The 27,342-nt window shown below is 42.0% G+C and overlaps 1 protein-coding gene across 11 annotated transcripts in view; it reads right to left on the reverse strand.

The window, feature by feature from the left end:
• KALRN (kalirin RhoGEF kinase) overlaps positions 1 to 27,342 on the reverse strand; it is a 530,488-nt gene that overhangs the window by 103,357 nt on the left and 399,789 nt on the right. For 10 of the 11 annotated variants that reach the window (XR_011324291.1, XM_069780931.1, XM_069780930.1 and 7 more), the window contains exon 34: positions 236 to 265. The exons of the other annotated variant lie outside the window; for it this stretch is intronic. Coding sequence is in view for 9 of the 10 variants with exons in the window: in XM_069780931.1 (XP_069637032.1) it covers positions 236 to 265 (30 nt within the window). In the remaining variant the exon portion in view is untranslated. The remainder of the gene's footprint in view (positions 1 to 235; positions 266 to 27,342) is intronic. 11 annotated transcript variants of the gene reach the window in all.

The raw sequence follows: 27,342 nt of genomic DNA on the forward strand, positions 1-27,342 counted from the left end.
AGCCCTTGAGGAGAGCACACTTATCTCTACAGACTTCACACTTCAGCTGGTACAATCTCAAAATACCTTATCTGAGCCCAAGCAGCCCTGAATGCACACTCCCATGGGAACAGCCTGTCTCCCCACTCAGTGGCATAGTGGTTTGTGTGTCTAATGCAGGTGTGAAAGAAATCCCATTCACAGACTAATATTTACAATTACAGAAAGGGGTCAGTGGACAAGGACTGGTTCTCACCTGTCCTGTGTCTCTGCCGTAGACGAAATGCTAGATTTGGGGAAGAAGAAGGAAATATTTCTCTGAAAGATTATTTGTAAATAAATAGAAAAAAACCAAACAAAACAAACCATGGCAGCTGTTCGAGGCCATTCAGACAGAATGCTTGCATTAATCCTGGCAGAAAAAGCTCAGTGGGTTGATGAAAGCACACAAGAGATCAGTTTAGCACCTAGCTATGCAGTTTATCAGCAAACCCACCGTTCATCATACTGACATAATCTCCCTGCAACTGGAGTACAAACATTCCCAGGTATGGTAAGGATAAGATATTGCTATAATATTTACTGAGATTTCTTTGCTATGGACTAATTTAGGAGTAGAAAATCTTTTTGATCCAATATGGTATCTGATCTGGTATGGTATGAGATATTTAAGACACAAGAAAGAAACCTGATTACTTCTTGGTAAATACACTGACAAATCTTACCAAATGTGATGATTTTCCCCTAATTCTTTCACTACTCCTTGCCAAGTAAATTTTCTTTCGCCCACATTATGCTATCTATGATACTTTCGCTGAAAATAATAAAATCTCTCTTTCTTTTAGGGGAAAACCTGTGAACAAACACTCTGCTGTATCTTACTGTTCCAGAGATAAATTTAAAGCATCTACATGCTCTGCACTCGAGTACCACTAGGTGTCCGTGTTTGCCATCACACAGCAGCTAATTTGCTATAAAGAATTAACTCACTTGTCTTCAAAGTGCTTATCTAAGTATGATGTGCGATGTCTAGCCATGAACGAGCTGGTTCAGTCAGAATCCCAAGACCCATCGCTTCCAATTATATAGGCAGAGGATGTTCCAGAATATTAAAAAAATTTCTTCAGATGGTTCGGGTTGATTTTTGAAAAATAAGTAATTTCTACTGCTTAAGCAGGAAAGGTGAAACAGCCCTGAAATATTCCAGGGAAAAAGGCCCAGTGAAGACAGCACTTGGGAAAGTTTGAGACTAACAAGGCATTTCCCAGGGAGCATCAGCCTGGGAAGTGCTGCCCTAAGCAGCTCCCTGCTCCCTGCCGGTGACACTGCCCTCCACACTGCAGGCTGAGGGGCAGCTAACTTGAAATTAGTCTATCGTAGGCCTTTGTCAATCCCTTCTCAAAAAACTAAACATCTGTGATACAAACAGATGCTTCAAATAGGGCAACACCTCTAAACATTATCCCAGAGGAGGCAGGTGTGCTCCATGACCCTCAGGTACCATCTAGCCCCAGGCTCCTGTTTTCTCTGATTCATTAAAAATAGCAATTTAATATAATGAGAACTGGAAGTAATCATCCCCTCTAGGAGCTGCTTGGCACCTGCTGAGTCCAGCTCTTCCTCAGCAGGGGATAAATTCCCTTGGGTCCCTGGAAGCCATATGAATTTATATCACCTGTTCTTCCAACATCCTCTGGATGGAAACATGGACCAGGACTTCCCATGCTCCAACTCACTGGTTGGAGCCATGGCTAAAATAATAAATTTTCAGGGAAAGACCCCCTCTTTGGAAAGAGGAATTAAGCAGGTTCCCTTTTACAGGTGTAGGTGGTAGGTGCAAGCAGTTAACTCAGATAGGGACCCACAGATAATTTTTAGGTGTCAGCCACAAAGAACAGAAAAGAAGATCCTTCCTTTTCCCCAAGGCCTTCCAAGTATTTACCATGTCTGTTCTGTGTCTTACATACCACCACACCACAAAGACCATTTACTTACCAAATTAACCCACAGCAATCTCTCCAGAAAGCTGATATTATACTAATACATATACAATTTGTAAGCCACTGAGGAATAATGCAAATACATCTGATTCCCGATGACAGAAATCCTTTCAACTATGAAGTGATCCCTCAAGCTATTAGTTACTTAATTTGTTTTTAGAGAGTAATTTTCCAGTCTCGGAGAAGTACATCATGCTTCTCTTTACGTCAGAGCATGCAAATTGGAATACAGAAGGGCTGCTGGTTTCTCACACATATTGCATTTGGTTCAGAAAGAGAAAGAAAATAGAGAATGCCCTTAAGGTTGAACTTCACAGGTAAATGGCTTCATATTTTAACATGTAGCGTTCACTTTTATTATTCCTGTGATAAAAAACACCATTAAAGCCACTGATTGGATATATTTAAAACCCAGACAGCAATCTAATCTTTGTATGGTACAACAAGATCGGTGAGAGACATTAAAATAAAAATGACAATGCAACATGCCTTTGCAGAGCACAAGGCATAAGTGAAAGATGTGACACAGGGACAAATCTAATGAATGATACAGCAAGCAATAGCCTTAAAATCAGAAGAAAAGGAAATGGTAGAAGCAAATGGCAAAATGTAATGAGGAAGCAGGAGGGCCCCAAGCAGTCCCGAGCGAACGTGCTGTTATGTCCTGAATGAAGCTAGCAGGAGCCCCAGCCTGTCTCCATGGTGCCTGCCACCAGCAAACCGCCTCCCATCCTTTGTGTTCACTTGTTCCTGGGCTAGAAAGCATCATTGTGCATTCGGTGTGTAAGTATTTTCATCAGGATGTTCTAAACCAGATCAAACCTGAGTTACAATAGAGCCTTGCCCTATGTCACCAGTGCAGGCAGGTACCCAGCCACACAGCAATTGAAAACTCCCCTCTCTACCACAGCACATTGCTCACTAACCTCTGAGCACCAATGCGAGCAGCTTATGTCAGACACTGACACTGCTGAATGAGTTTTGTCGTGACTTTCATGAGCATTTTTGCTTCTGGGAACACCCAACCGGGTGCCTGTAAGCTAAGGGAGGGTGAAGTGCAAGCCATCAAGATGATCCCAGGCATGGACACATCCAGGCATCCAGAGGCATCCGGGCTGCTACAAGTGCAGAAGCCAGCTCAGCTCCAGGGACCAGCAGGTACTGGTCAGTGGAGGATTACCATGAGATGGTCTTTCCTGAATCACAGTATGTGTGCATGGCCACTGCCACATCCGTTTAGTTTCCAGCCACAGAGCAGCAGCCAGAGGAAGCAAGGCTGAACACCAGAGGCATATTTCTCATTATACTGCAGATGGAGAAGACCTATCAGGTTACACGCTGTCTTTCCTCTAAAATAGATCTTAACTAGTACTAAATCCACTCTAGCTGAAAGAAAAGTGGGAATGAATAGCTCTCTAACAGGGTGGGCAGGAATTTGGGACATGGGTGTTTGGAGGAGAATTCCTCAGGCACTTCTTAAGTGGGTAACTAAATGGTTTATCCTGCAAATCACAATGGATCTCACGCTGGTTCTAAAAGATGAACCCAAGCTCTGAGAGGCAGAGAACTGGCAATAGTGACACTGTAGTGGCTGTATCAGCACGAGTGAATAAGTACCAGCTGCCCCAGCAAATGTATCAGCATTTCAATTGTCTGTTTCTACAAAGGTGCAAAATATTGGTGTGCTTGGTGTTCCCTCCCGTGGCACAGGGTAAAGTTTTAGTCTTTTCATAATTAAGGTCTTAAGTTTGTTAGAGGCTCATGAACCGCATTGTGGTCTGTCAAATGTGAGGGCACACAACAGAGATGACCTGGCTACCTGTTCTGTCAGGCAACTACATTTGATGCTCATGGGAGACCCTGTGAGCTGGACCACAGCTGGGGTTTTGATGCTGCTGTCTCCTCCCAGCCAGTCCTGGGGCAGGTGCTGCACGTACCTGAGCGGTTCCTTTGGCCCAGTGCTGTATTTGGAACCCTGGGCTGGATGCTGAGGAATGACTACAGCTCAGGCAATCTCATGGCCACTCACTGCCAAGTGAAGTACACAGATCAGTTATGCCTGGGGTTCACCATTTCCAAATATGCCTATAGTTTGGTCAGACCCTTCTCACAACTGAGTATTAATAGAGAACAGGAGAATAAATGTCAGTGCATTATACCTATCTCTCACCTTTGCATCATCAACTCCTTTTGAGTACCACACTGCCTGAAAACACAGTAAGCTCAAGCGGCCATACCTTTGCCAAAGCCTATAGGCTGTCATTTGTCTGGCCTAAGGGCTCGTGACTGCCAAAATGCTCTGTCAGTACGTAACACATGAGTATCCTCTCATGCAACATTAAGCTATTTAAAAATAGATTATAAAGAACCATGTCCAGCCCAACTCACTATGCTAAATTATCCAGCATACTCTGTTATTAAAATTGCTGTATCATTTGTTCATATTTATCTCCTTTTCCTTTTTCTGATCCTAAAATGCTTCAATTTCCCCTTCAGTATATTTTTCAATCATAAAATTTTATTCAGAAGCAGAATCAGCAGTGCACAGCATCTGCAGATGTAGGTAAAACCCAATATACTTCAGGTAGGCAAGGAGTTGTTTGCAGCACAGATCTCAAGACAACATCTGATTTTCAGTCAAAGAATCAGTAATGGAGAATGAATCTATCAGGGTCAGAAGAGCTGCTCAGAGTATTTAAGTATTTTGAAATATGCCAACATCGTTGTAGAAATCCACACTAGCTGGTTATTTACATATATTCAATAGGACACAGAGCTCTGCTAGTTTAAACAAAGCATTCTGTGTGGTGCGGCACTGTGTCCTAATATAAATTGCTAGTTTTCTGTTGCTCTCAGGCTTTCTGTCCATCTGGTTTTGGATGACAGCCAATTTTGGATAGAAGCATTTAGTCACCATAAACAGCCTATTTCAAGAGGGTGAGAGAGGCAGTGGGAGCAAGAATGGCATTTGCATTCTTATCAAGAGATTAAAAAAAGTGAGTAAGACCGCTTAGACGTTGATTCTGTCTGCACTGAAATAGATCCAGGAGCTGTCACGCTAGCTGGGGGACAGGCACAAGAAATCTTATCCCCCGTGGAGTTATTTGTGAAAATTTCTGTAATTTTGTAGAGATTTTCTTTTTACTGGGAGGTTAGAGAGAAAGATCAAATTCAGAAGAAGCCTTTGAGGAATTTCGGTACTAGAGAATTGCTTTAGTTTTCTTACTTTGTAACAGGCTCTATTTGGAGTTTGAACACTGAGTCACCTATATTCCTCCCTCTAAAGCCTCTACAGCTCTAACGGATGCTGAGCTGAGAGCTCTGGCAATTCTGGTGAATGCTTCATTGCATCAGTAGGGAGGTGTTTCTATGGGGTGGGACTGTATTTCAGGAGCTATGAGCTGAACCAGAAATAACCTATTACAATCAGCAGAATTGCTCTGGACTGAGTTCAAAATGGGAAACTTGGTGGAGAATACCTGGCATATGTATCTCTGAGTCTTTCTTGGTCCTCAGGCCCCCCTACCCACCTTCCATTAAGATGGAGTCGGTGCTTCCCACCTTTTCTGTTTTGTCTGACTAAACAAAGAGGAACACTGCCTGAGCTTCACTAAGAGGTCTCTTTATATTTAAGCAATTAGTCAAACACGTGGCTGGGATCATGGTGACAACCCTGTAGCCCAAATGTACCAGCTTTGCTTCTCTTGGTGAGGAGATAACAACAGAGGCATCTGGATGTGCAGCATTCTATAAATCAAGACACAGTAAGCTATTCCACAGCAGGAAGAAGAGACAGAGATGGCACGTGGGACGTATAAATATGCTAATGGAAAGGAAATCTTGGTGTTATGGTCTCAAATAGCACATACCTTTCCTGTCCAGCATCTCTTGCTGGTGTCCCTACTAGACAACCATATCCTGATTGTGCTGGATTTTGGACTCCGGCATATGCTGACATCTGCGAAACAGCTTGAATGGAGCTGTCTGAATTATTTCTGGAACCTTTTTTCCAGAAAGTAAGACTAAAGTCAACACAAATTAAACAGCACATCCAACTATAAAAATGCTTTTGAAGATAAAGATGACCAGACTCACTTTGTTTCAACAATTTCAACAACAAATTGAACCAGCGCATCAGTCTGTATTTGAACCTATGAGACTGAAGGTTTTCTCATGGCATTTGGCTCAGAGAGCTGGTACCCAAATTCCATTCCTTTCCCTTCCCTGGAGAAGCACAAAATGGAGCAGATATAATCTGTGTTTCCTCAGAGACACAGAGCCAGCACAACTGGCTCCCAATCCCTTTGCTACCAGTGTTGCAGAAGGTGAGAAAGGCAGACAGCTGAAACCCCCCAAGGTAATCCCCCACCTGCCTTGTTTCACAGCCACAAGATGTTTTAAATTCAGCCAGGGTTAATAAAAGCACAAGGATAGGCTGAAATCTGGGACCACTGACTAGTTGCTTTCTTTTGGATGTCCAGTACCATCTGAGCAAAGCAAACAACCTTGACCCGGGAGGTCAAGAGTTTCAGTCAACAAATGATTCATCAGACATCAACTCCCAAGACACTGCTAACAAGTACACAAAATCTGATCACATATTCTGCACAGGAACTTTGTGAAACACCCCCAGGTACAAACAGTATAGGCGAAGTGTGCACAGTAAAAAGTCTACACAGCTGATGAGTTTAAAATAGAAAGTCAGTTGTCTGCATCACATACCTGGTACCATTGCAGAAGAATTCAAGTCCAACAGAAGCTTTAGAAAGACAAGGGACAAGCACACTTTGCAAGGGCAAAGAGTGGGCACCATGCACATCTGTCTGTATTTAATTGGGGCACTCTGCCCTAGCCAGAGTTTTGAGAAGGGAGGAATCAAATAATCTTCCAGCAGCCCTGTTCCCCTGTCAGACAGTGTTCCCAGCTGAGTATGACCCCCACTATTTGCTTGTCAGCAGAGAACCTACAGCTTCCCTGATGTCAACATCAGGGAATGATTAGGACCTATAGGTCCCTGATTAGCCACCTCTGCTTTTTAATTACACTGAAATAAAAATAGTTACCTGAAGAACTAGGAACAACAGCTTACAACAACCAGAGGAGATACCTTAGACCGATGTCCTCTTGAGAAAGAAGCAAATGATATTCAGAGGAAAAGCACAATAAGATCACCTTAGGAATGCTTTAGAACAAACCGAATCTCAGTTTGTGCACTGAATCAAATTTGCTTGATACACATATCCCCAGATTACATTTCCTTTATAAGCTAGATAATTATTTTAGACACGTATGTTGCTGCCTGCACGCTTACACTTCCAATGGAGTCACGAGAAGTGACGTAATTTCAAACAAGACCTGCAACAGGTCTCCCCTCCCTTGTCAAACAAAAAGCAGATATTTCCAAGACAAGCAGTTGTAGATTGCTTCAAAGCTATGTTTTCCCGCTATGGTCCTGCTGTAAGAAGCAAGTGTGCAAAGGCAGCAAAGGGATAATCTTGTACTCTCTTCTTTACCTCTGCTAGCATGCAGGGATCAGGATTTAGTGGCTAAGTACCACTGTGTTTTAGATACACGTAAGCCTGATTACATTAGATAGATACCCTCCCCGCTGGACAGCCATGCCCAGCTAGCTCCCGGCACTGTTATGAGAGCAGCGTGCAGGGCTGATGGGAGGATCTGCCTTCCTGTGCCTCAGCCCAGCTCCAGCGATGACTGCTCATCGCAGACCCTCTGCTGATCCTCACTGACCTGCCTCAGGTGCTCTGGACTCTCCTAAAACACACAAACCTTAGCAATGAAGGCTGGATATCTGAAGGCAGCATGGATGGGCAGCTCAGCATACAGAAATGCAAAAGCCTGCACTGATGCTTGGTAGCATCATAGGAAACCACAACGCTCCTCCTTCAGGGATATTAGCTCCTCAAAATGAGTAAGGATCTGAACAGAGAAATCAAAAACATGATGAAGGATTTAAAGTATCCCCGATGGGTTTTTTTGCCCAAATTGTTGAATTCACAGAACAGATGTTTTATATAAAACTGGCTTTATTTTTAATTGGAGGAGATTATTCAAACTATGTCTAAGCCATATGGTCCTGTAAGTCTGACTCCCTTCTGCCATTGCTGGAGAGGCTAGCTTGGCATCCTTCTCCTTTTCCAAGTCGTTTCCTTTTCACAGATTTAATAGCTGCTATTTTTCTTTTTTATTGTTGGTCCCTAGGTCCCGTTACTATAAACCAGGGCCTTAGGCCCAAAATTAACTTAAAGGTGGATTTGGATAAGTTGCTTTTAATGATTTTCAGTAGTAGGTTGGTCTAATAGAACATAAAGGGAAATGCAGATTTGAGATGACAGAAAACCCATCGGGAGGAATGATGACAGTGAGTGGCGTTCATCTCCAAGCTGCCGAAGGAAGACCTGGTCCCAGCTGGCACGTTTTCCTGCCCCTTTTCCTCTTGCAGGTGTCACACTGCAGAGTGGGAATTTTCAGAAAGATTTCGTACATACTAGAAAAATCAGGGCACGTTAGCGACATGACTGTTAGACGGTGCTGGGTGCCAGGCAGGCTTCAGGCTGAATGAACGTGTGATGGCGAAGGGCATTGCCCTGCCCCAGCATCGCACTGGGTACGTGGCTGGGCTCAGCGCAGCCTGGCCATCTAGTGCCTATTTCTATGGCACGCAATGCAGTCCCCGAATTTTCATCAGTTGAGAGTAATAATGCTTCTGGTAAATTTAAATGACACTTTTAAGAGGCTGGTGCTGCAATGTAAACTCTGGACAGTGTTTGGGTGAGGTGTTTGCAGTTAGTCTGACAGTTGGAGGCAGCCTGGCAACCCCACAGAGACTTCTCCCTCTCTTCCAAGCTGTTTTCTCTAATGCCTGTAGTTTACTGGTTGTTATACTAAAGTCTCATCCTAATTATATGCCCCAGCTCCATGTTCCCATTAATCACCATATAAAAACAGGCCACTTCTGCTGCCAATAGGCTGCATGGGTGAACTCTGCTTGAAGCAATGCCCGCTTTGAGAAGAGAGTTCGCAAAACTGTTGCATGCCCATACCCTCAGTCAGTGTTTGGCACTATGGAAAAAGGATCTTGAGGGAGATGGCTATTTGTGTTTAAGTCCTCCCTATTGCTTGCCTTGTCCACGGCACCCACCAAGCCTTTTCAGTATTGCTGCATGATCTTCAGCCATCACGACGGGTTGCAGCTTGAGTCCTAACAGTTAAATCCTGGGGCTTTCATTCTTCTCTCCATAATGCTGCTATTTACTTGAGGTGACCTCATTTGCCAAGTGATGTAACAGGGTGCACAATTGAGCCTGGCACATCTAAGCAGATGTTTTCGGTGGACACAGAAACAGCATTATGAAACGAAAATATCGCCTAAAACCTGAGCATACCAAGAGATTGCAATGGCCTTTATGCAGATCAGCTTACCTAGAATAATGTTGAAAGGCCTTTGGCTGCAGACGTATGCTTCCCCTTTTAAAATGAAAGACTGTTGCTTGTACTACTGCAATGTGACTCCCAAAGGAACCAGCAGCTGCAGGTTTTGAATTTTATCATTCTTGGCCTCCCTGTTTGATAGAGTTGACTGGAGCATGCCCAGAGGACACTCCTCCCATAAAATTTTCTTCTTTAACTACAATAACAAAAAATGTTTGCACACTTTTTTTTTTCCTGTGTGTTTTGTTTTAGTTTCTAACAAGGTAATAAATTCTATTTCAAACAAGAATATAAATCCAAAGAGTTTGATAGTTGATCTGACTTGCTTTGTTTCAGCTGAAAGGAAATGCTCATTGACTTCACTATTTACATTTGCTGTCATGTCACATTATCAGGGAGGGCTAAATACGGATCAATGAAGTCCAGCACAAACAAGTAGAAGATTGAGAGGAGCCTGAAAGAACTTGCTATGTTCATTTATCAAAGGATGAGAAGAATAATAAGGTCTATTGATAAGCACATTCCCAGCTCCTGCTTAATTTCTCTCACTGAAGACACTTCAGATAAAATACTCTGGCCCATGCAATTGCTGTTACATGTAAATGGTTCCCAGACGAATATGTTCACCTCTGTTCTTGCTAGATTCAGTTCAATCAATAATGAGGCCTCAATTTTCAGAGACAGATGTCTATGTTTACCCACAACACTCATGCATGTGTTCTTTTGTTCCCCAAAACCACATTTCTCTTTTGCATATAACACATGCAGAGGAAGGTGATACGAAATGAGCTTAAAACATCCTCAGGGTATTTGACAATGTGAAATGCAACAGTGTCCAGGATAAACAGATCTTGGTAGTCGAGTGTAAAATTTTCAGCATGATATCCAAGTGCAGTTAATGTTTGACATTACCATATCCAGTGCATCTCTAAAGCCATGTGGAGGATGTGTTCAGGGAAGCTCAATTGGAGAGCTGCTGCTGAGGATTTCAGAGCTACAGAGGAGGGGTAGAGTCTGAAGTCAGTGAAGTTCAGTGTGAATTGAACACTTAATTCCTTTGGGTTTCTTTTGAAAGAAGAAAGGCTTTTTCATAGGCTAAATCTCTATCTTATCCTTAATTGGCAGATATAAAGATATGTGCTCAGGGGAACTACATTTGGTTTTTTGCTAGTAACTGAGAAATTAAGATAAACCGTGTAAGAAATTCTACTGCAGAAAGACAGTGAATCTGTAGAGTTTGACAGTGGATCTGACTTGCTTTGTTTTAGCTGCAATAGCAAGGGATTTTGTGGCAGCCTAGCTGCAGACAAGAGGAACAACAGGAGCCTATGCATGGAGGGATAGAGGCATTGGAAAAGCATAGGGCTGTGACAGAACTGGGCCTGCAGGGATGGAGGACAGATGACAAAACAGGGGCCTGGGGGTGGACAAAAGAAGATGGTGAATACCAGCAGCGGTAACTAACCAGGTCAATAAACAGCCCTCAGTGCTGATCAGCACTTGTAACGAAACCAAGCAATTCCCATACAAAACCTTACTTCACTTTGAGATAAAGTTTCTCAAACTGCATATTGAAGAATCCTAAAATGAAGAAAGAAATTATTAACATTTCCTGCACTTTCTTAAACTCTACTTAGTATTACTCTTAACATCCACAGCCTGCCTGCCATACTTGTGTTTGTATGCTATTAACATCATATTATCACACCTACTTAAACTGAATAGCCAACAGGACACTTCCTTGGCTGAATATCTCCTTTTCCAGTCACAGAATTGTGTTCTCAATAAATTCCATTTCACTAATTCATTATTTCTTCATCTATGCAGTAAGATTTTTGGCATAAGCATCTGTTTCCTTTCATAAAATGCAAGCACATTTTGGACAAGTATGATAATGATAAATAATAAGTAAGCAATTTCCTTTATCCCAGGCAATACAGTAGCAGAGCTGTGTGTTCAAACCTCATTAACACCTACCCGATCTAAAGAAAAAACTGCTGAAATGCTCTTGTTGCCAGAATGAGTCCTAAGTGGAGGGAAAACATGCTTGAACTAAAAGAGAATGAACTTAGCCTTTACTGCATGAAAAGGGATTTTACTGTTGCATCACCACACATAACACCCTAGTTTTGAGCTGGTGGCTCTTTCAATGATAAATTTCTGCAAGAAAATTATGAAAACACAATGTAAAACATCTTTCCTCCTCAGGGTTCACATGCAAGGCCTTAGCAAGTAGTGACCCTATTAAGAGCATGTACATAACTTACCACAGCCTGCACTGTTTCTTTCTTTCTGATTCCCCTTTCCGTCCCTCCAGCAAAAAAGGGACTCTTTATCACACTGTTCCATATTGTACCATAACTAAAGTCTGGATTGATCCAAGGTGCAGATAAATGACTTCGCCCCTCCCCTCTATCGAAGGTATTTTTGTCAGTAATATTCACTGTTGAGGCATAGGAAAAAAGCAAAGTGAGTCTGAAAAGTCCCTGCAGAAAAGAGGAATCGGGGGAAACGGTACTCAGAGGTAGGCTCATTCTTGGCAGACAGACAGAGGTTTTTGGCCACTGCCGTACCACTGCCCAGCTGCAGCAGCAAGCTATTTCCTCCCCTTGTGTGCTGAGAAGCTCCTGGGCTCCCCCAGGACAGCCTGCCCCACTGCCCTGCTCCTGCTGGGGAAACTGGGCTGCTCCCCATGGAGGGCAGGGGCAGCGGGGGCCAGTTGTGCTTCCCGTACCCAGAGAGCTGGGCTGCGGCTGTTGGGGATGGGGAGCAGGAGACGTGGCAGTCCTCTGAGACAGGCTCCTTCCCTGAGGTTGCAGGTAACCTGCTTTCTATGCCTAATGTTGGAGAGTGTCGATATCAATCAAAATGGCCAAATCCTGAATGTTTTCAAAACCTCCTGGAGTTTGCTGGTCTTGAAAAAGTGAAGAGTGCTCTGTCAGCTGGAGCAGTACAGCCTTTCCATCCACTTTGCAGCTAGATGGGCTTTAAAGAACAGGCAATGACTGAGAAAAAAAATCAGGAAAATGTTTTTTTTTGCCAAAATTTTTCTCCTTTTAAAAAAAATAATCCCCAAATTGCAGAATTTGAAGAGACAGTTTAGCACAGAAAGCTTGAAAGAAAAGTAGAGGGGCAAAGGGACATTTCAGTATCCTAACAAATGTCTCTTTCATGTTCCCCCTGAATTTAGAGAATTTGATGAAAGAGGCACAAACTGTAGGTCTAATTCAGGAGAGCACCCCACGTATGCAGAAGCTCAGTAAAAGTCAATAGGACTAGAATTGTAAATTGTGTTCTTTTGCGAGTCAGGACTGATGTAAGTACTTGCAACCGGGACAAAACAAGAAGCAATCCATAAAAATGGAGAAGCATTTAAGTATGCAGTGAGACCATCTGATCACATGATTCTGCAGTATCTTATGGGGTGGGATGCTATTTTGTGTCTGGAGAGAGGGATGTGGGTCACTGAGAAATAAAACACTTGGTTCCATTCCCCAGTCTCTACTTATTTCCTCTGCATTACACTGAGCACATGGCAACTTCATTACAGAGACCACAGTTGTGTCTCATGGATATTGATGATGAAGGCAAAAGGAGCACCTTCAAAACCAGACCATAGATTTTGCCATGTCTCGGTTTCCCTATCAGTGGTAGCAAGAACTTTGAGTCTCATTTCAAGAATGTCTACAAAGCCTTTTTCTTGTCTTCCAGCCACAAAGTCCCAAATAAAATTAAATGATACTACAGAGACTTTAGATCACACAAAATATCTTTCTGTCAGGCTGAAATCACCAGTAAGGAGTTTAAAAAGAGATGTAGAGGAGTGTACAACGTTTTCCAAACTGAAGCCTAAGAGAATTATAGTTCTTTGTAGATATTTCCAGAGTATTTATGCATACTGACCAAAATGGCAACAGTACTAATATAGCTAAACCTTATTTCTTTCATATGAAGGACGATTTCATCTTCTACAGAAAACAAAATGTTTATCACCCAGTTTTATTTTTTCTACCTCCTTGAAACTTGGCAGCCATTTGACATCATCCATCTCTATTAGGATGCCATGGGTTATCAACTGAACACTTATCTTAATTCATTGGCTATTTGGAAAATTACAATCCCATATGGTTCTCTCTTGCAAAGATTTCTACAACTCACTGGCTCTACTACATACATTTGGTTTCTATTTGTATAGTAAATGTAATTTGCATTGGTTGACTCCATTTTCCTTTTCTGATCACTGGATGTCATTTTATGCCATTCTTTTTCTCAGCCTTAGTTCCACTTTGCAACTCAATATAATTTAAATCATTATCCACATCATAGACTTTTCTTCTCCTCTTACAAACTATATGATAGGGAATATTCAGTTTCATGCATAACGCTTAGCAATAACAAAGGCACACTTTAATTTACTAGAATTATCATGTAGTACCATAGACAAGAAATTCAACTAATGTAAATTCATCTTTTAGCCACGGTAACAGAAACTGCATCAACTATTGACACAGTGCAATTCTTTAACCGATTCAAAGTCTTCTGCAAACACATCATCTATTATTTTGCTAGTAAACATGAACAGTCCAGCAAAAGTGAACTGCTTTCCCTGCTAACACATTTTTCTTGTGAAAAGAAGTAAGCTTATTTTTAAAGGAATTTTTAAACATTTTTCAGTTACTAAAAATGGGAAGGTAGTCACAAAAGCAACAGTGAATGAAGTGAAAAAGTGATCTAATCTCACTTTACAAAAAGAAAAAGTAGCCAGTCAACAACACTAAACATGAAAGCATTACAGTAAAAAAATTGGCAGGAAAACAGTCATTCCAAAAATGGGCTACAGCTTATTGCTATACATCTACAGCTATAGATGCTGTGTAATAAATATAGGTTTGGTTTTCCCTTTTTATAGAAGTGTTTCTAAAAAGCTTCTTTGGTAACCACTAGCAAAACCTTTACTCTCAAGCAAAGCAAACACACTGAAGGCATTTGGTGCTCTTCTTTCGAGGTACAAGTCTGCTCTCACCACCCTCCAAAAGGATACCCAAAAGAGGAGGGTTTGTAGAATGGCACTGCTTGAGCAAATGCCTCTTAGCCGGATTTCTTCGTGGGTGAAAGCTCCAGCACCACCTGGTCACAGTATGAATCTGCTACAACTCAGGAAAACTGCCCTGGGACTTGAAAAACACTTTCTAAACCTCCACCCAAAGTTTAGAATCAGGGATGGAAAATGTAAAAGCCAACATACCTTCCCCTCTGGCAGTTCAACAGGTGTGTGCTACATTAACTAACCCTGTCCCTATGCCACTGCCACCTTGACGTCATTGTTACTGGGTTGACAAAAGGTTTCCATGACAAACGAGAAAGCTGATCTGTTATCTCCCCTTTGGAGGAAACTGAAATGCCCTCTCTCCCATATTCTGCTAGAACCACCCATCTTGTTTTTGGCATGTAGCACAGAGGGTGCGTTTTTGTGATTGATTTAGCTTTCTCTCTGCTCTGGAAAAGAGAAGCCAAGTTGTTTGTTGTTTTTCCCCTAACTTAAAATAGAGGGTGTCACCCTCATCCTACTGCAATCCCACCCACCTCACCCACAGCACAATCTTCTTTGCAGGCATGTTGACTACTGTGCTAAGAAAGAACAGATAACACTGAAAGAGGACAAACTTTGAAGCAATGAACAAAAACACTATTAAGACATTTGATTCTCTTCTTGGTTATAATTTATTACTTCTACTAGCAGGCATGGCCCATAATAGTTAGCAGATGTTTGAAACAGCTCATTTTGAACTTTGCCTAAGATTAAAAAGAGATCCCGTAGTGTTTAAATAGCAGCTCCAGAATGAAATAAGGTTGCCTTCCTAATGTGACAGAAATGTTCATCCTAGCCTTAAAGAAGGAGGACTGTTTTACTTTCTGTAAATACTGAGGAAGCTAAATTTCTGTGCACAGGCACCCACACATTATAAATTTTATATGTGTCTAGTTTGCAGCAATTGACATGGAATAACCCCAATGGAAAAAAGCTGGCCCAGCTGCCTGAACGCTTCTTAGGTTTTTGCTACAATTTACCCGAGGCCTACAGCTCACCACAAGCAGGAGAAGGCCGGACTAGTTTGGCCATGAACACCAGGTTAGCAAATTCGCAGGTCCAAATTTACTTAATATTATCATTGCTATTCTCACTGCACCAAGGGAGAACCTAGCAGTTTTCAAAGAGGATCGTGTCCTGGATATGGAAACAAACCCAAAGAATCTTCAAGGAGCGATAAAGTATGTTTCACTACAGCTGTGCATCCTCACCAGCCTTACTGCCATGCTGGCCCTGGCAGGGATTTCACCCTGTGCAGCAATGCAAATTCGCCCTTTATTTAAGCACTGGGGCCTGATGCTGAATTCAATCTCCTGGGCATAGTCCCTGTGAACCTTCTAGGACTACTGCTTCCCTCACCTCTCATTCCTACAATGATTAAACTTCAGCCAAAGGCTAACTAATTAACCGAAACAGATGGGTAAGCTTCTGATTTGAGGAAGTTAACATACAATTCCTCGTACTTGCAGGTTTCTCAATGGGCACAAACAGACATCTTATGTGGCAGACAGCCCCGATATGAAACAGATTTTGGAAGACCTGCTGTAGTGAACAAAGATGGCTCCAGCCTTTATGCATCTGGTTTGAGTTAATAATTTTATCCCCTTAGAATACACGAGATTTTTTCCTAAGCTAGGCTTTTCCTAGTACACATGTTTCTTCTGATTTTAGTAACATAAGGTTGTAATATACTGCTCTTGAACAGATGTGATTTTGGAGCCTATCCCGAGGAGTACTGCTCACCTTCAGAGGGAGGCAAACTCTAAACCAACTGTGTACTATTGTCTTTGGGGAAGACAAAATGCCTTTCTTCGACTCCTGTTAAGATAATTTTAAATCATGCTCCATGACAGCTGGTTACAACTAACGTGACATGTAATATTAAAGATGTTATTACTGAATATGAATACAGCTAACACTTTTGCAAATATAATCAACATATTTAATTCATTGTCCCAGTGAGGTTCACAACTCTCAAGACCTTCAAACCAGTGCAGGACTTAAAAACATACACTTAACCTCAAGCCAGTGCTAACTCTATTCCTATTGAGCAGAGCACAGCATATGCTTAACATTAGGGGCATGTGCTTAATGGGCTCATGAAACAAGTCCTGTTTTATGATTCAGCGCAAGCAATTTGCAGCTCTGTATTCATCTTCCTTACGACCAGTAATGTGCCCACAAAATTACGACAGGCTGGTGGCAGGGAACAGAGCGCTGGTCTCATCAACGGGGCCATTAGGCTGAATGAGCGGGGCACCCAGCACCAGCCCAGGACAAGCCAGCCCGCTCCAGCCCCAGTGGCAAGCCCTGGTCAATATGTTCAATTTACAACCAGAGAACAGGCAGAGGAAAACCACCACAGCTAATTAAACACCGTAGCTATTTGGCATAAAGAAACTATATGCAGGAATAATATCCATGGATGGTTTTGCTACAGATTTACAATAACTCCACCACTCCCAGCAGGTGTCAATACTCCTGACTTGGAGAACACATTGCCTGCATGTATTTATTATTTAATTACCATGATTTTCAGAAATTTGCTCTGCGGTGCTCAGAGCAGAGTCATTAATCTTCAGTAATCTCTTTGAGCAACAATTTCAACTTTTATGAGCCTGGAGCCCCTCTCTAAAGCAGCGGCTGTATTGTCTGAGCGCTGGATTTTATGCAAGGCAGTTGTCATGGCAACGTGATGGGGAGGGGAGAACCCAAACAATAACTGAGCATCAAAGAATTGTAAGTGCAAGGAAAATTCAGAACTAGATTCCATATTAGAGCTATAGGCTGTCCAAACTGCAGATTTTAAAGCTTAGGAAGACTGGATATTATTATAACCTCTCTTGGGGATGGCTGTTTTCCAGTAATGCATTATCACTGATCTGTTCCCATTATAATCCATCCATTTCACTGAAAATGACATGTTTGTGAGGCAGTGGAAAAGCAATCTGAAGAGGAACAATTGCACATCTCTGCTTTTGGTAAAGAGAAAGAGGGAGGAGGAAAAAAAGGTTAGACTCAAAACTATATTTCAATAGCAAGCCCGGCTGTTGTAAAAATAATAATGGTCTTGGCTAGCCGCTTGTTGTGAAATAATGAACCTTCTGCACCTTTATAATATTATTGCAGGCATTCTATAGAGCACCCTAATAAAAATGGATGGCTAACTAAATGAGAAAAGGCTGCTGCATTGTTTTATGAGGCAATAATCCAGTTCCAGAACACATAAATCGTAAACCCCAAACCAAAGAGTTTATACTAAGAACACAACACAACTTTATTGTTATTGTTACCCTGTTGCTCTGGTATATGCTATTACAGATGTGTTTTCAAAATAATTAAAAGCTTAGAGTTAGCAACAGAGCAGAGCATAATTATGTCTCAAGAGTGCTGAATGCCCCAAGCTGTTATGAACTTTCATATAAGGAAGGTGCTTTTTTATGTTCGCATGGCTTGATTTGCTGCTTAAAGATGGGAACGTACAGATATGGAAGCTAAAATAACCTAGCAGAAGGCCACTGCCTGGGACATAGATGATCTTGGTTTTAACTCCAACTCTGCTTCTTGTCCAATGTTTAACCTGGACTGCTTCACTCTCCTATATCCCTTCTGTGTCTTGGAAACAGGGATAGTGCCAGTCATTTTTTCATGAGACCAAGTACAAGCTTGCATTTGAACTAATGGTTATTTTTTGCAAGAAACATGCAGTTTGGATTAGCACATTTCTAGCAAGGCAAAAGCCACCACAACTTTGGTTTAAATCACTAGTCTCCTCAAACCATTGCTAACCCCTGCACCTACAGGAGTGGCCGATACTCTTCCCTCCATGACGATGAGATCTGCATGTATGAGGGCTTGCCCTGTTTACCTATGCCAAGGTTACTAAGCTATTTGGATCAGCAGGCTGTTCTTTTTGCTCCTGACTGCTCACTCAGCTGCAGGTATTGGTGGCATACTTTCTTTTTTTCAGCTTCTCATGGATAACTACCCGAACCAGATTTAATCCATCGTTAACTCATGCTCTTTATTTATAGTTTCGTTGTTATTCCTGGAGTCAATATACCAGGTCTGCAATTCCATTCTATTAACTAATACCCATAGTATTCTCCATGGAGCAGAACCAGTGCAGGCCAGCTCCCCACAGATCTAGGCTGTGTGGTCAGTCTTCAGCTACAGTGGAAGCTTTTTCTGAGGGTCAAGCATCTATGAGGTCTCTCAGCCATGTGGATTCTCTAGTAATGTGTGTCCCTATAAATCTATGTGTTCATCCTACTGCATTTCTCCTAATTAGAGCAGCTTCTGGTTCTCACTCCCTATCCTTATGCTGATGTCCATAGAAATTATTTTTGAGATCAGATGCTTCTGTCAATTTCCTTGAAATTTGTCCAATGGGTGCAAAAGTTATTAAAGGGCAGAGCACAAACAGATGTGGAAAACACAAAAGAAAACCTTGCTTCCTTAGAAAATTAAGTTAAAAACTTTCTCCTGTCACAAGGGTAAGGACAAATCTCTTCAGGTTTTCTCTACAAACTTGCCTGCCTAATAATAATTCTCTTTATATCTATATCTGTCAGCTAGCCACTTTTCGATCCATTTAATACATGCCACGTTTATCTTCTACTGTTCTGCTTTGTTAGTAAAAATATCACGTGGCCCAAATCAAATGGCCACAAAAGTGTATCCCTGAGACACTATTTCCTCTACTAGCTGAATTATAACCTCATAAAAAAATACCAAGCTAGCTTAATTTTATTTTCTATAAACAGGTGCTAACTGGCATTACTTATGTGAACCAGATTTAATCCATCGTTAACTCATGCTCTTTATTTATAGTTTCGTTGTTATTCCTGGAGTCAATATACCAGGTCTGCAATTCCATTGTATTAACTAAAAATGAGATGTAGCAGATTTTGAGAACTGCAATCTTTTCATCAAGTCACAGGTGAAATGGAATGATTTGACACTTATGAATCCTCTTATTTTTTCATTTTTAGGTCAAATGCAATTTCTGAAGGTTTCTCAGGATCTTTTGTATTATTTATATCTCATGCAGGAACACAGTTACCCATTACTATGTCATTAGAAACCACATCAGTTTTGACTACTGTAGGTTAGACAATTCTTCTAGCATAAGAGACTCTGCTATGGGAACTTGAACAGAAATTGGAAAGCAACTACATAATGGACATGTTAATGCAGCTTATTTGTGACACAGATCCCTTGTCCCATTCCTTCTGCACAGGACCAAATGGTCCCATTACATTAACACCTTTAAAAGCTGTCTTGCAACAGAGGTCAAGGATGACCTGTGCCTGACAGCTGAACTGTACTTTAATGTTAGCTGTGAACCCTAGAGACTGAAAATGACTCACGATTGGTATAATCTGAAGTTGCTCAATACAAGTGCATGCATAAGTGCACGTCTGTTTGCTTGCACACTGCAGTCATGTTTCACTAATGCTTCCTTTTTCTGCGATGTGCTAGAAACAACCTGTACAGCCTAAGGGTTGGAACAGTACTATCAGCGATTGCTCAACACAAATCATTTAGGGCTCTTTTTATAGCTTCAGGATAAGCGACTTCCACTTATACACTACTGTAGCTCTTCCACTGCCTATGAGGCAAGACAGTCTATGATATGATGGCTTGTTTTATTGTATCAATTTCTGATTCAGTATTCTTTGGCTTTACTGTAATAAATGTCTGTGCATTTAGACATTTAAAGATGCTTCTTTCCCAATCTACTCTCAGCTGCTGCAGCAGTAATAACAAAGCATGATCTTGGACAGTTTGGCATGTGATTAATAACTGTTCATGCTTTGGCAGTTTTAGTGTATGCTAATTGGGCTAACAAGGTACTAAGTGCTCCAAGGTGTTATGAATCTGTTGTAAAATCAAAAGCTCTGCCATCAAAATGCATTCATTACTCATGGTCTGTAATTTGCTTGCAGCGAGCCTGTTCCAAAAGACAGTACTCCAACCACTTCTCCTACTCTTCTGTGAAAGACATTAGCACAACAGCACAAAATGCATCTTTAAGTGATACCGTCTCATTTCTGGAGAAGGAATCTCAGCCAACAGGCTCCCTGGTATCTTTGGAGGGTATTAGATTCCTCTTCAGCTGCAGCCAGACAATCAAGTCACAAAGGGCCCCTTGCCAGGGTTGCTCTCACCAGGCTCCTCTCAGGCAAGCAAGACACACTTGGCCACCTGGGCACAGCCAGTCTCCCAGAGGACTGTGGACCTGGTGGGGCTCTGCCCATCCCTCTGCTCTGTGAGGCACTCCCACCCACTGCTTGGGGCTGTTCCACACGCCCTCGCTCCCTGTTCTTTTCCCCATTTCAGCCTCTAGGCTTTATTGCTGTTCCCATTCTCCTGCTCCTCACCTTTTGCTCTTTAGGCGTGATTCTTCATTCCCACCTCTTGCTATGCAGTCACGCTGCCTGACAGTGTTTCTGATCTTTGCAAAATGCCAACCATGGCAGTCAGACCAAAGGGCTGTCACAAGTACCCTGTCCTCTCCATTTTACAGGTAATCTCAGACAAAACAGTCACATTACTGTTCAAATCTACAGAACAGACCAGAACGTCACAGTATCACTTGTTCCCTCTGCCCATTTTGCTGAAACATGCCCAGTTTATCCACTGACGTGAGACAGGTTCACCTCATACCTTCTCCTCCTTCTGCTAGTTCTCTCTTACGAAAATTCACATCTCTTGTTGTCATTTTTGTGGAACTGAGCAACTCATTATTTACTGTCCTCCCTCTTCCTGTTCCTTTTCCTTTCCCATTAACACAAAAGCCTTACTCAACAATGACATTTAAGTTGACATTAATTTCTGCTGTATTTGAAGTCAATAAAACAAGATAAACAATATATCTTTGCCTGATTACATTTTGCAATCAGAAAATCCCTGCCTGCAGGTACAACCAAGTCGTACTGACCTGAGTAACTGTGCCAATCATTTCATCCAGCCAAATCACTGAATGAAATTAAAACCAGATGGTGGGACTAAAGCACTTCATTGACTAATCGGCATCAGTGAACAAAGTTCCTAGCAACAAAGAGGTTGAATCTTACATCCTAGATGTATGCAGAAATGAAGGATGGGAAGTATCATTTTTTACTTCAGAAAACTGAAGATGGAGTAAACCACTGCACACTACGCAGCAGAGAGGAGAATAACGCATGAATATGAGAGATCAGGTAAGGAAATGATCACCCAGTCAAGAGTTTGTTTGCATAAGACTTAATCACCCCAGAACACACTTCAGCGGAAGCTGGAGAGGAGTGTACAGAAGATGACTTGTTCCAAGGAACAGCTGACTGTAAATGGTAGCAACTCTTCATGCAATTAACAATCTTTAGTGGAAACAGGTATCACAGCAGAAAGGAAATGTTTAATCTTTGGATTTAAAAACATGCCTCTTCCTTGCTTGACTAAAAGATTAGTGTTGGCTCAAAGACAAAATCAGGCTCATAAAACTCTCCAGTTTCAAGCATAAAGGTTCAAAGCAATAACCTGCTTGAGAGGGGAGACAAATTCAACTCCCACTAAAGTCAGTCCCCCACACGCTTATAAGGGACAGAGTTTGGCCTGGACTCATAACTGGTTTCCAAAAGCAGAGGTGGGAATGCACAGGTGTGATGGGCAGCTGAATCCAGACAACTCACATGTGCACTTTTACACAACACTTTTACGTGAGTGAGTTCTGTATTTTGCGATGAAAAGAGAAAGCATCTATTTTTCTGCACCAAAAAGATAACCGTGACCAGTCACACAATGGAAATGTGCCGCCTCTCAAACAGTTCCTGGAATAATCACTTGCGTTAGCACGTTACACCAGCTCATAATGCTGGTTCTAACCTGGCAATGCAAGAAAGTAACTTGGCATACCGACCACAACTTAGCAAACAAAGCACAAAAGATTCAAATCTGACTGACTTCAAAGGACAATAAATATATGCCTAGCACGGAGCTTGTATTGTGCTGAATCAAGGCTACCATTCCCTCTCTCTGCCTGCTGCTCGTGAAGTAGTTTGGTCACCTACCCTATGCAGTGAGTAGAGGATGTGCAATTCAAGCTCCACATCCAATTGCTGCTTCCAGCGACTTCTTCCCTCCTGCTTAGCCACCACAGCCCCCGTAACATGCCACTGGGCTATGCGGGGGGAACGGCTGCAGCTGGATAATCTAACACTCCTAACCTTTTTGGCTCCAGCAATTTAAAAGGAATGCTCACAATTTATTTAATCCTAAAATCCATCTTGTTGTAAGAGTTCATAGTCAGATAATGCTATGTATAACATTCCAAGCGCGGCACCATAAATAAGAAAGCATTTAAATAAAAGTGTTTGCAGCAAATGTTCAAATCCAGCTCCAAGATTCACTTCATTAAAAAACAAACCAATGTATTAATCTCCACTGCTGTATAAAGACATGAAAAACAGATTCCAAGAGCTTCTGAGCACCACAAGCTGCTTCTGCATTTTGAAAAGAAGAAATAACATTAAACCAGCTTTTTAAAGGCTTCTCCTTCCTTTGCAAGTTTTCATTCTTACAGGACATTTCATTCGTAACCTGGCATTCAGTCCCAGAGAGGTTTTTTTTTTCCCCAACTCAAAAATGCTTCCAGGAACAAAACAAGGTTCTTGGTACATTTATAGACTTCTGGTTAAATCTACAAAGTGTCAAACCAAGCCTTGCCCAGTGCTTTCTTAAGAACATAAAGTACCTGGAAAAAAAAGTAGGACATGGCAAGTGATTCTCTCTCAACCCCCATGGCGGAGCAATGGTGGCTGGCAGCCTCTACAAACCTGACGGCCAAAGTGATTTGCTCTTCACACAGGTAAATGCAGGTAAGAGCATGACTTCAGCTCTGTCTCAAGCAGTAAGGCAAGAAATTTCATACAAAATTCTATCTTGATGAAAAACTTAACGTGGGTTTAAAAAACACCCCTCACAGTTCATTGTCTATTGTTAACTATATTAAACACAGTTTGATTCACTGTTCATTGTCCTTCCTCCGACAAAGCAAACCAGAAAATCTATTTATAATTTTTGCTGTATGGGTCCCATGCTGTGTCACTGGCATGGGACGCCAAGCCTCCCATCAGTTGCTCAAGATTCAGTAGGAGCACTCTCTTTTCCTGACTTGATAACCTTGCTGCTAGTTGCTTCCATAGCTGCTCGGGTCCAGTTACAGAAAGCTGAATCACTTCTTAATAAGGTTAAGCTTTAAATTAAATTAATCTTATTTGCCACTAAAATAAGATGCTTAATGAAATTGCTGAGTTGAAATTCCAGCCTGGAATGACTATGATCTTAGGAAAAAAAATATTTGGATCCAGAAACAATTTCGTGGCTCACCTTTAGCTTTTAATGGATCCTAAATACACTAACATTCCTTGAGCAATTAATTTGTTTCCAGATGGGGCAGCTATCTAAGCCTTCCTAAAATGGGCCAAATTTCTCTCTCAAAACAGAAATGTAAACCCTGTCTGTGAAGGTTTGGCCTAACTAGAGTTTGAATAATGAAAACAGGTAAATTTGGCCAGCTAATTCAGACCAAACTGAAGGCAAGGAAGACAAGATGCACACAAATGACATTCTGAATTGTACCACCATACAGATGTCAGGAAAATCTCTGAACAAGTACTGTCTGTTGGTGTCCCATAAGAAAGGGTGCCCAGTGGATTCGGCATGAAGTGGGACTGAAACAGAACTCTCCATGCTGGGGCAGCAGTGTGAGCTCTGGCAAATCACATCACTGCTCTTTGACTTGGTTTTCTCAGCCATAAAATGACTCTGACTGTTTTGCAGTGACTGAGATCTACAAATACAGAATATAAGATAGACATGCCATGCAGATGAAGCTAGTTGCTCTTTTGCAGCTTGCCTGAGTATTTCTTAGAACAGGATTTACCGTCAAAATAGAACAAACAGCAAGTGAGACCTCTCCTGTTAGTGACAATAACGTGAAAAAGGTAAAAATTCTTCCTAATTCTGCAATCATTCAGGACTCATTTAAAACTCACTAAACTGCTAATAGCTGCCATGATTTTATTTCATTTTCCTCAATCATATAGATGCTGCCTTGGGACACTCAGAATCACTCCTTTATTGTTCCCCATTGAGAGTTTATCTTAAGGATTTAAAATCACTTCTCTTTGCTAGATTTATTTTCTCCTCTACAGCACAAAGAAATTTAGCAAGAGACACTCAATCTGTTGTGATTAAAAAGAAAATCTAGAAAAGTGTTCTAGTTCTTGTGATGGTATTTTATATTGTTTCTCATGAGGGGAATTATCTCCATTAATGGTGATTGCAAATCCCTGTGTACTGGGGACATTAGCTTCTCTTATGCTTGTTACTGAAATGAAAGAAGGCAACTAAAATAATACAGAGCTGCTTTATAAAGCACTTATCCTATTAAGCCACTTAGCCTTAGTCTTTACATAGGGATGGGATGCCCAGAAGAATTCTTCGGGGAATTCATCAGATATAACATTAAGAAATGCAAAGGAAAGCCTTCATTCATTAGGATCAATTTTAGCAGTTACTATATTATTCCTATCAACAAAAATGCCAGGTTCACGCATGCTAGTGGCCACCTTTCAGATCTGCACCCTGGGAGGCACATCCTGGTTCTCCTGAAATGCAGCAGTGCTGCTCTTGCTCTCTCACAGCAACAAAGGACTGGGAAACAGCAGATGGAAAATAAGTTGTATATTTGTTTAGAAGACATCCGCTTTAGCCCAGCTCTTACTGAACTATTTTTATTCATTTATCACCCCCCCTCACAGGGAAAGTGTTTCGTTCAAAGGCTGGAGGCAAATCCTGCTACTACTGAAACAAAACCCAGAGCAGCCGATGGATTCCTGAAGGGCTGGATGTGGTGTGGAGCTACAAGAGGCTCAGAGCCAGATATTCACCTGGCGCGCAGTGAGGTAGTTTCCTTGACCTGCTGAAGCAAAACTTACATTTCATTCTGTGTTCTTTTCATTTCTTCAAACGACTTCTCTTTTCTGCCTTGCATCTCTGACCCCAGCAGCTGCCTAACTCGTTGCCACAGCTCTCATTGTCCCCTTCCTCCCTCTCTGCGGTACCACATAACTAATTGCATTTCAGCTTCAACAATGTTATCTTTTTTTGTGGAAATGAGCGGCCAAGTGCCCATAAATAACACAAAGGCATCACACAATGAGAAGGTCATAAAGGAGCAACTGGATGAGCTTGAGAAAGGGTTGATTTTTAAAGTCCTTTCTCAGTCCTCAAATTTCTCTCCTAGAAAACTTGAAGGGCAGAGGTTTCATAAAGGCAAAAGGTACCAAAGGTTCAGTTGCCGGGGCGGGGGCAGCAGAACTTCAGGGTTGGAAGAGAGTTTCTGCAAAATAACTGCATGTAGCACTGAGACGAGGACCTCGGAAAGAACATGAAACCTCAGAGATTTCAAAAGACAACCCACAAAAACAACCACTGAAGGCCTGGTTCACACCTCCGCTATATTTCAGCCGCAGAGCGAGGAGGGATGCAACAACAGCCAGAAGGTGATTTCATGAACCACAGCCCTCAGCCCCTAACCTGTATCCTGCAGTCAGCAGCTGTTTAAGCCAGTACAAAGCTGGGGGAAGGTGTCCCCTGCTGGGTCTGCTGCTGGGGAGGTGTGGGGGTAGGAGAGACAGGGTGCCGTCAGCCTTTCCAGTGCCCCAGCACACACTGGCAGCCTGCACAGTGGAGGATCCTCCGTGATGTGCAGTGCCTAGCTGTGAAGGCAAAGACCAGCCAGCTGAATGCCACTTTTCCCGTTTTATATGTAGCAACAGATGCAGAACATGGTCCTTTACCTTTCTAAGGAGAATCAGTTAAATTCATATGAAAATCAGGTCTCACTGCATTATCTGTAGCAAGCCAGGAAGCTGAAGTTTCTCTGTGTGTGTTTCAGTTTACTTTCTTCTCTCTCTATAAATGTCACACTTCTAACTGATGGTTTAATAACTCCAACTCCAATTTTAAAGGAACTTCACATGGTTTGGTTAAGGAAAGTGTTCCTTCCCTTGGGTAGACCCCCTGCTGTCCTTTTCTATTGACTCCTCAAGATCACACAGTAAATATCAACACTGGAAAACTTTTAGAAGTAATAACGCCAGCTGAGGCCCAAGACCTGTGAGGCACAGCGGGTTCCCACCCTTAATTCTTCCTGCAGTCTCTGCAAGCTGAGAAGGCTCAGCACCTCTAGAGACAGTGCCCTAAAGACATGACAACAAACCCAACCGCCTCTTGTGAAAATAAATAACCACCAGCCAACACACAGCTTTTCTCTACAAGAGTGGAAAATACGCATGTGTGGTCCAGCCATGTTCTTTCAATAATTGTTTATTTGCAAGTACGGTCAGGAAGTGATGCTGTAGTGTCAGGAAAAATGAACCCAGGGAGAAAAAGGGTTGTGGAGTTGCGCCATACGTTTCACACCCCTCTGTTTCTCGCCCACACACATTTGAGGAGGGTGAATTTGATTTTGATTGTTGGTGGGTTTTAAATTAATGCAAGATCCAAACAGAAAAATAAAGTTTGTCTGGATAGCAGCAGCACTGTGATTCTGGAAACCGAGGCTTGGGGGAAGCTTTGGATGTCTCTCTCTCAGCTGTAGGTTGCCAGGCATGCATGTGGTTTACAAGGTGGGGAGAACGCTGACTCCAAGGCAGGGAAGTGCCTCCTGGGGCATCCTGCAACAAAAATACTTGGCTCCAGAATAAATACTGCCTCAGATTACTGAAGAGACAGTAGGACTAGCAGAAGCAACCAGAATAGCCCTCCCCATAA

Source organism: Haliaeetus albicilla, chromosome 4 (assembly GCF_947461875.1).
Source record: "Haliaeetus albicilla chromosome 4, bHalAlb1.1, whole genome shotgun sequence".
In the NCBI taxonomy this organism is placed as follows: Eukaryota; Metazoa; Chordata; class Aves; order Accipitriformes; family Accipitridae; genus Haliaeetus; species Haliaeetus albicilla.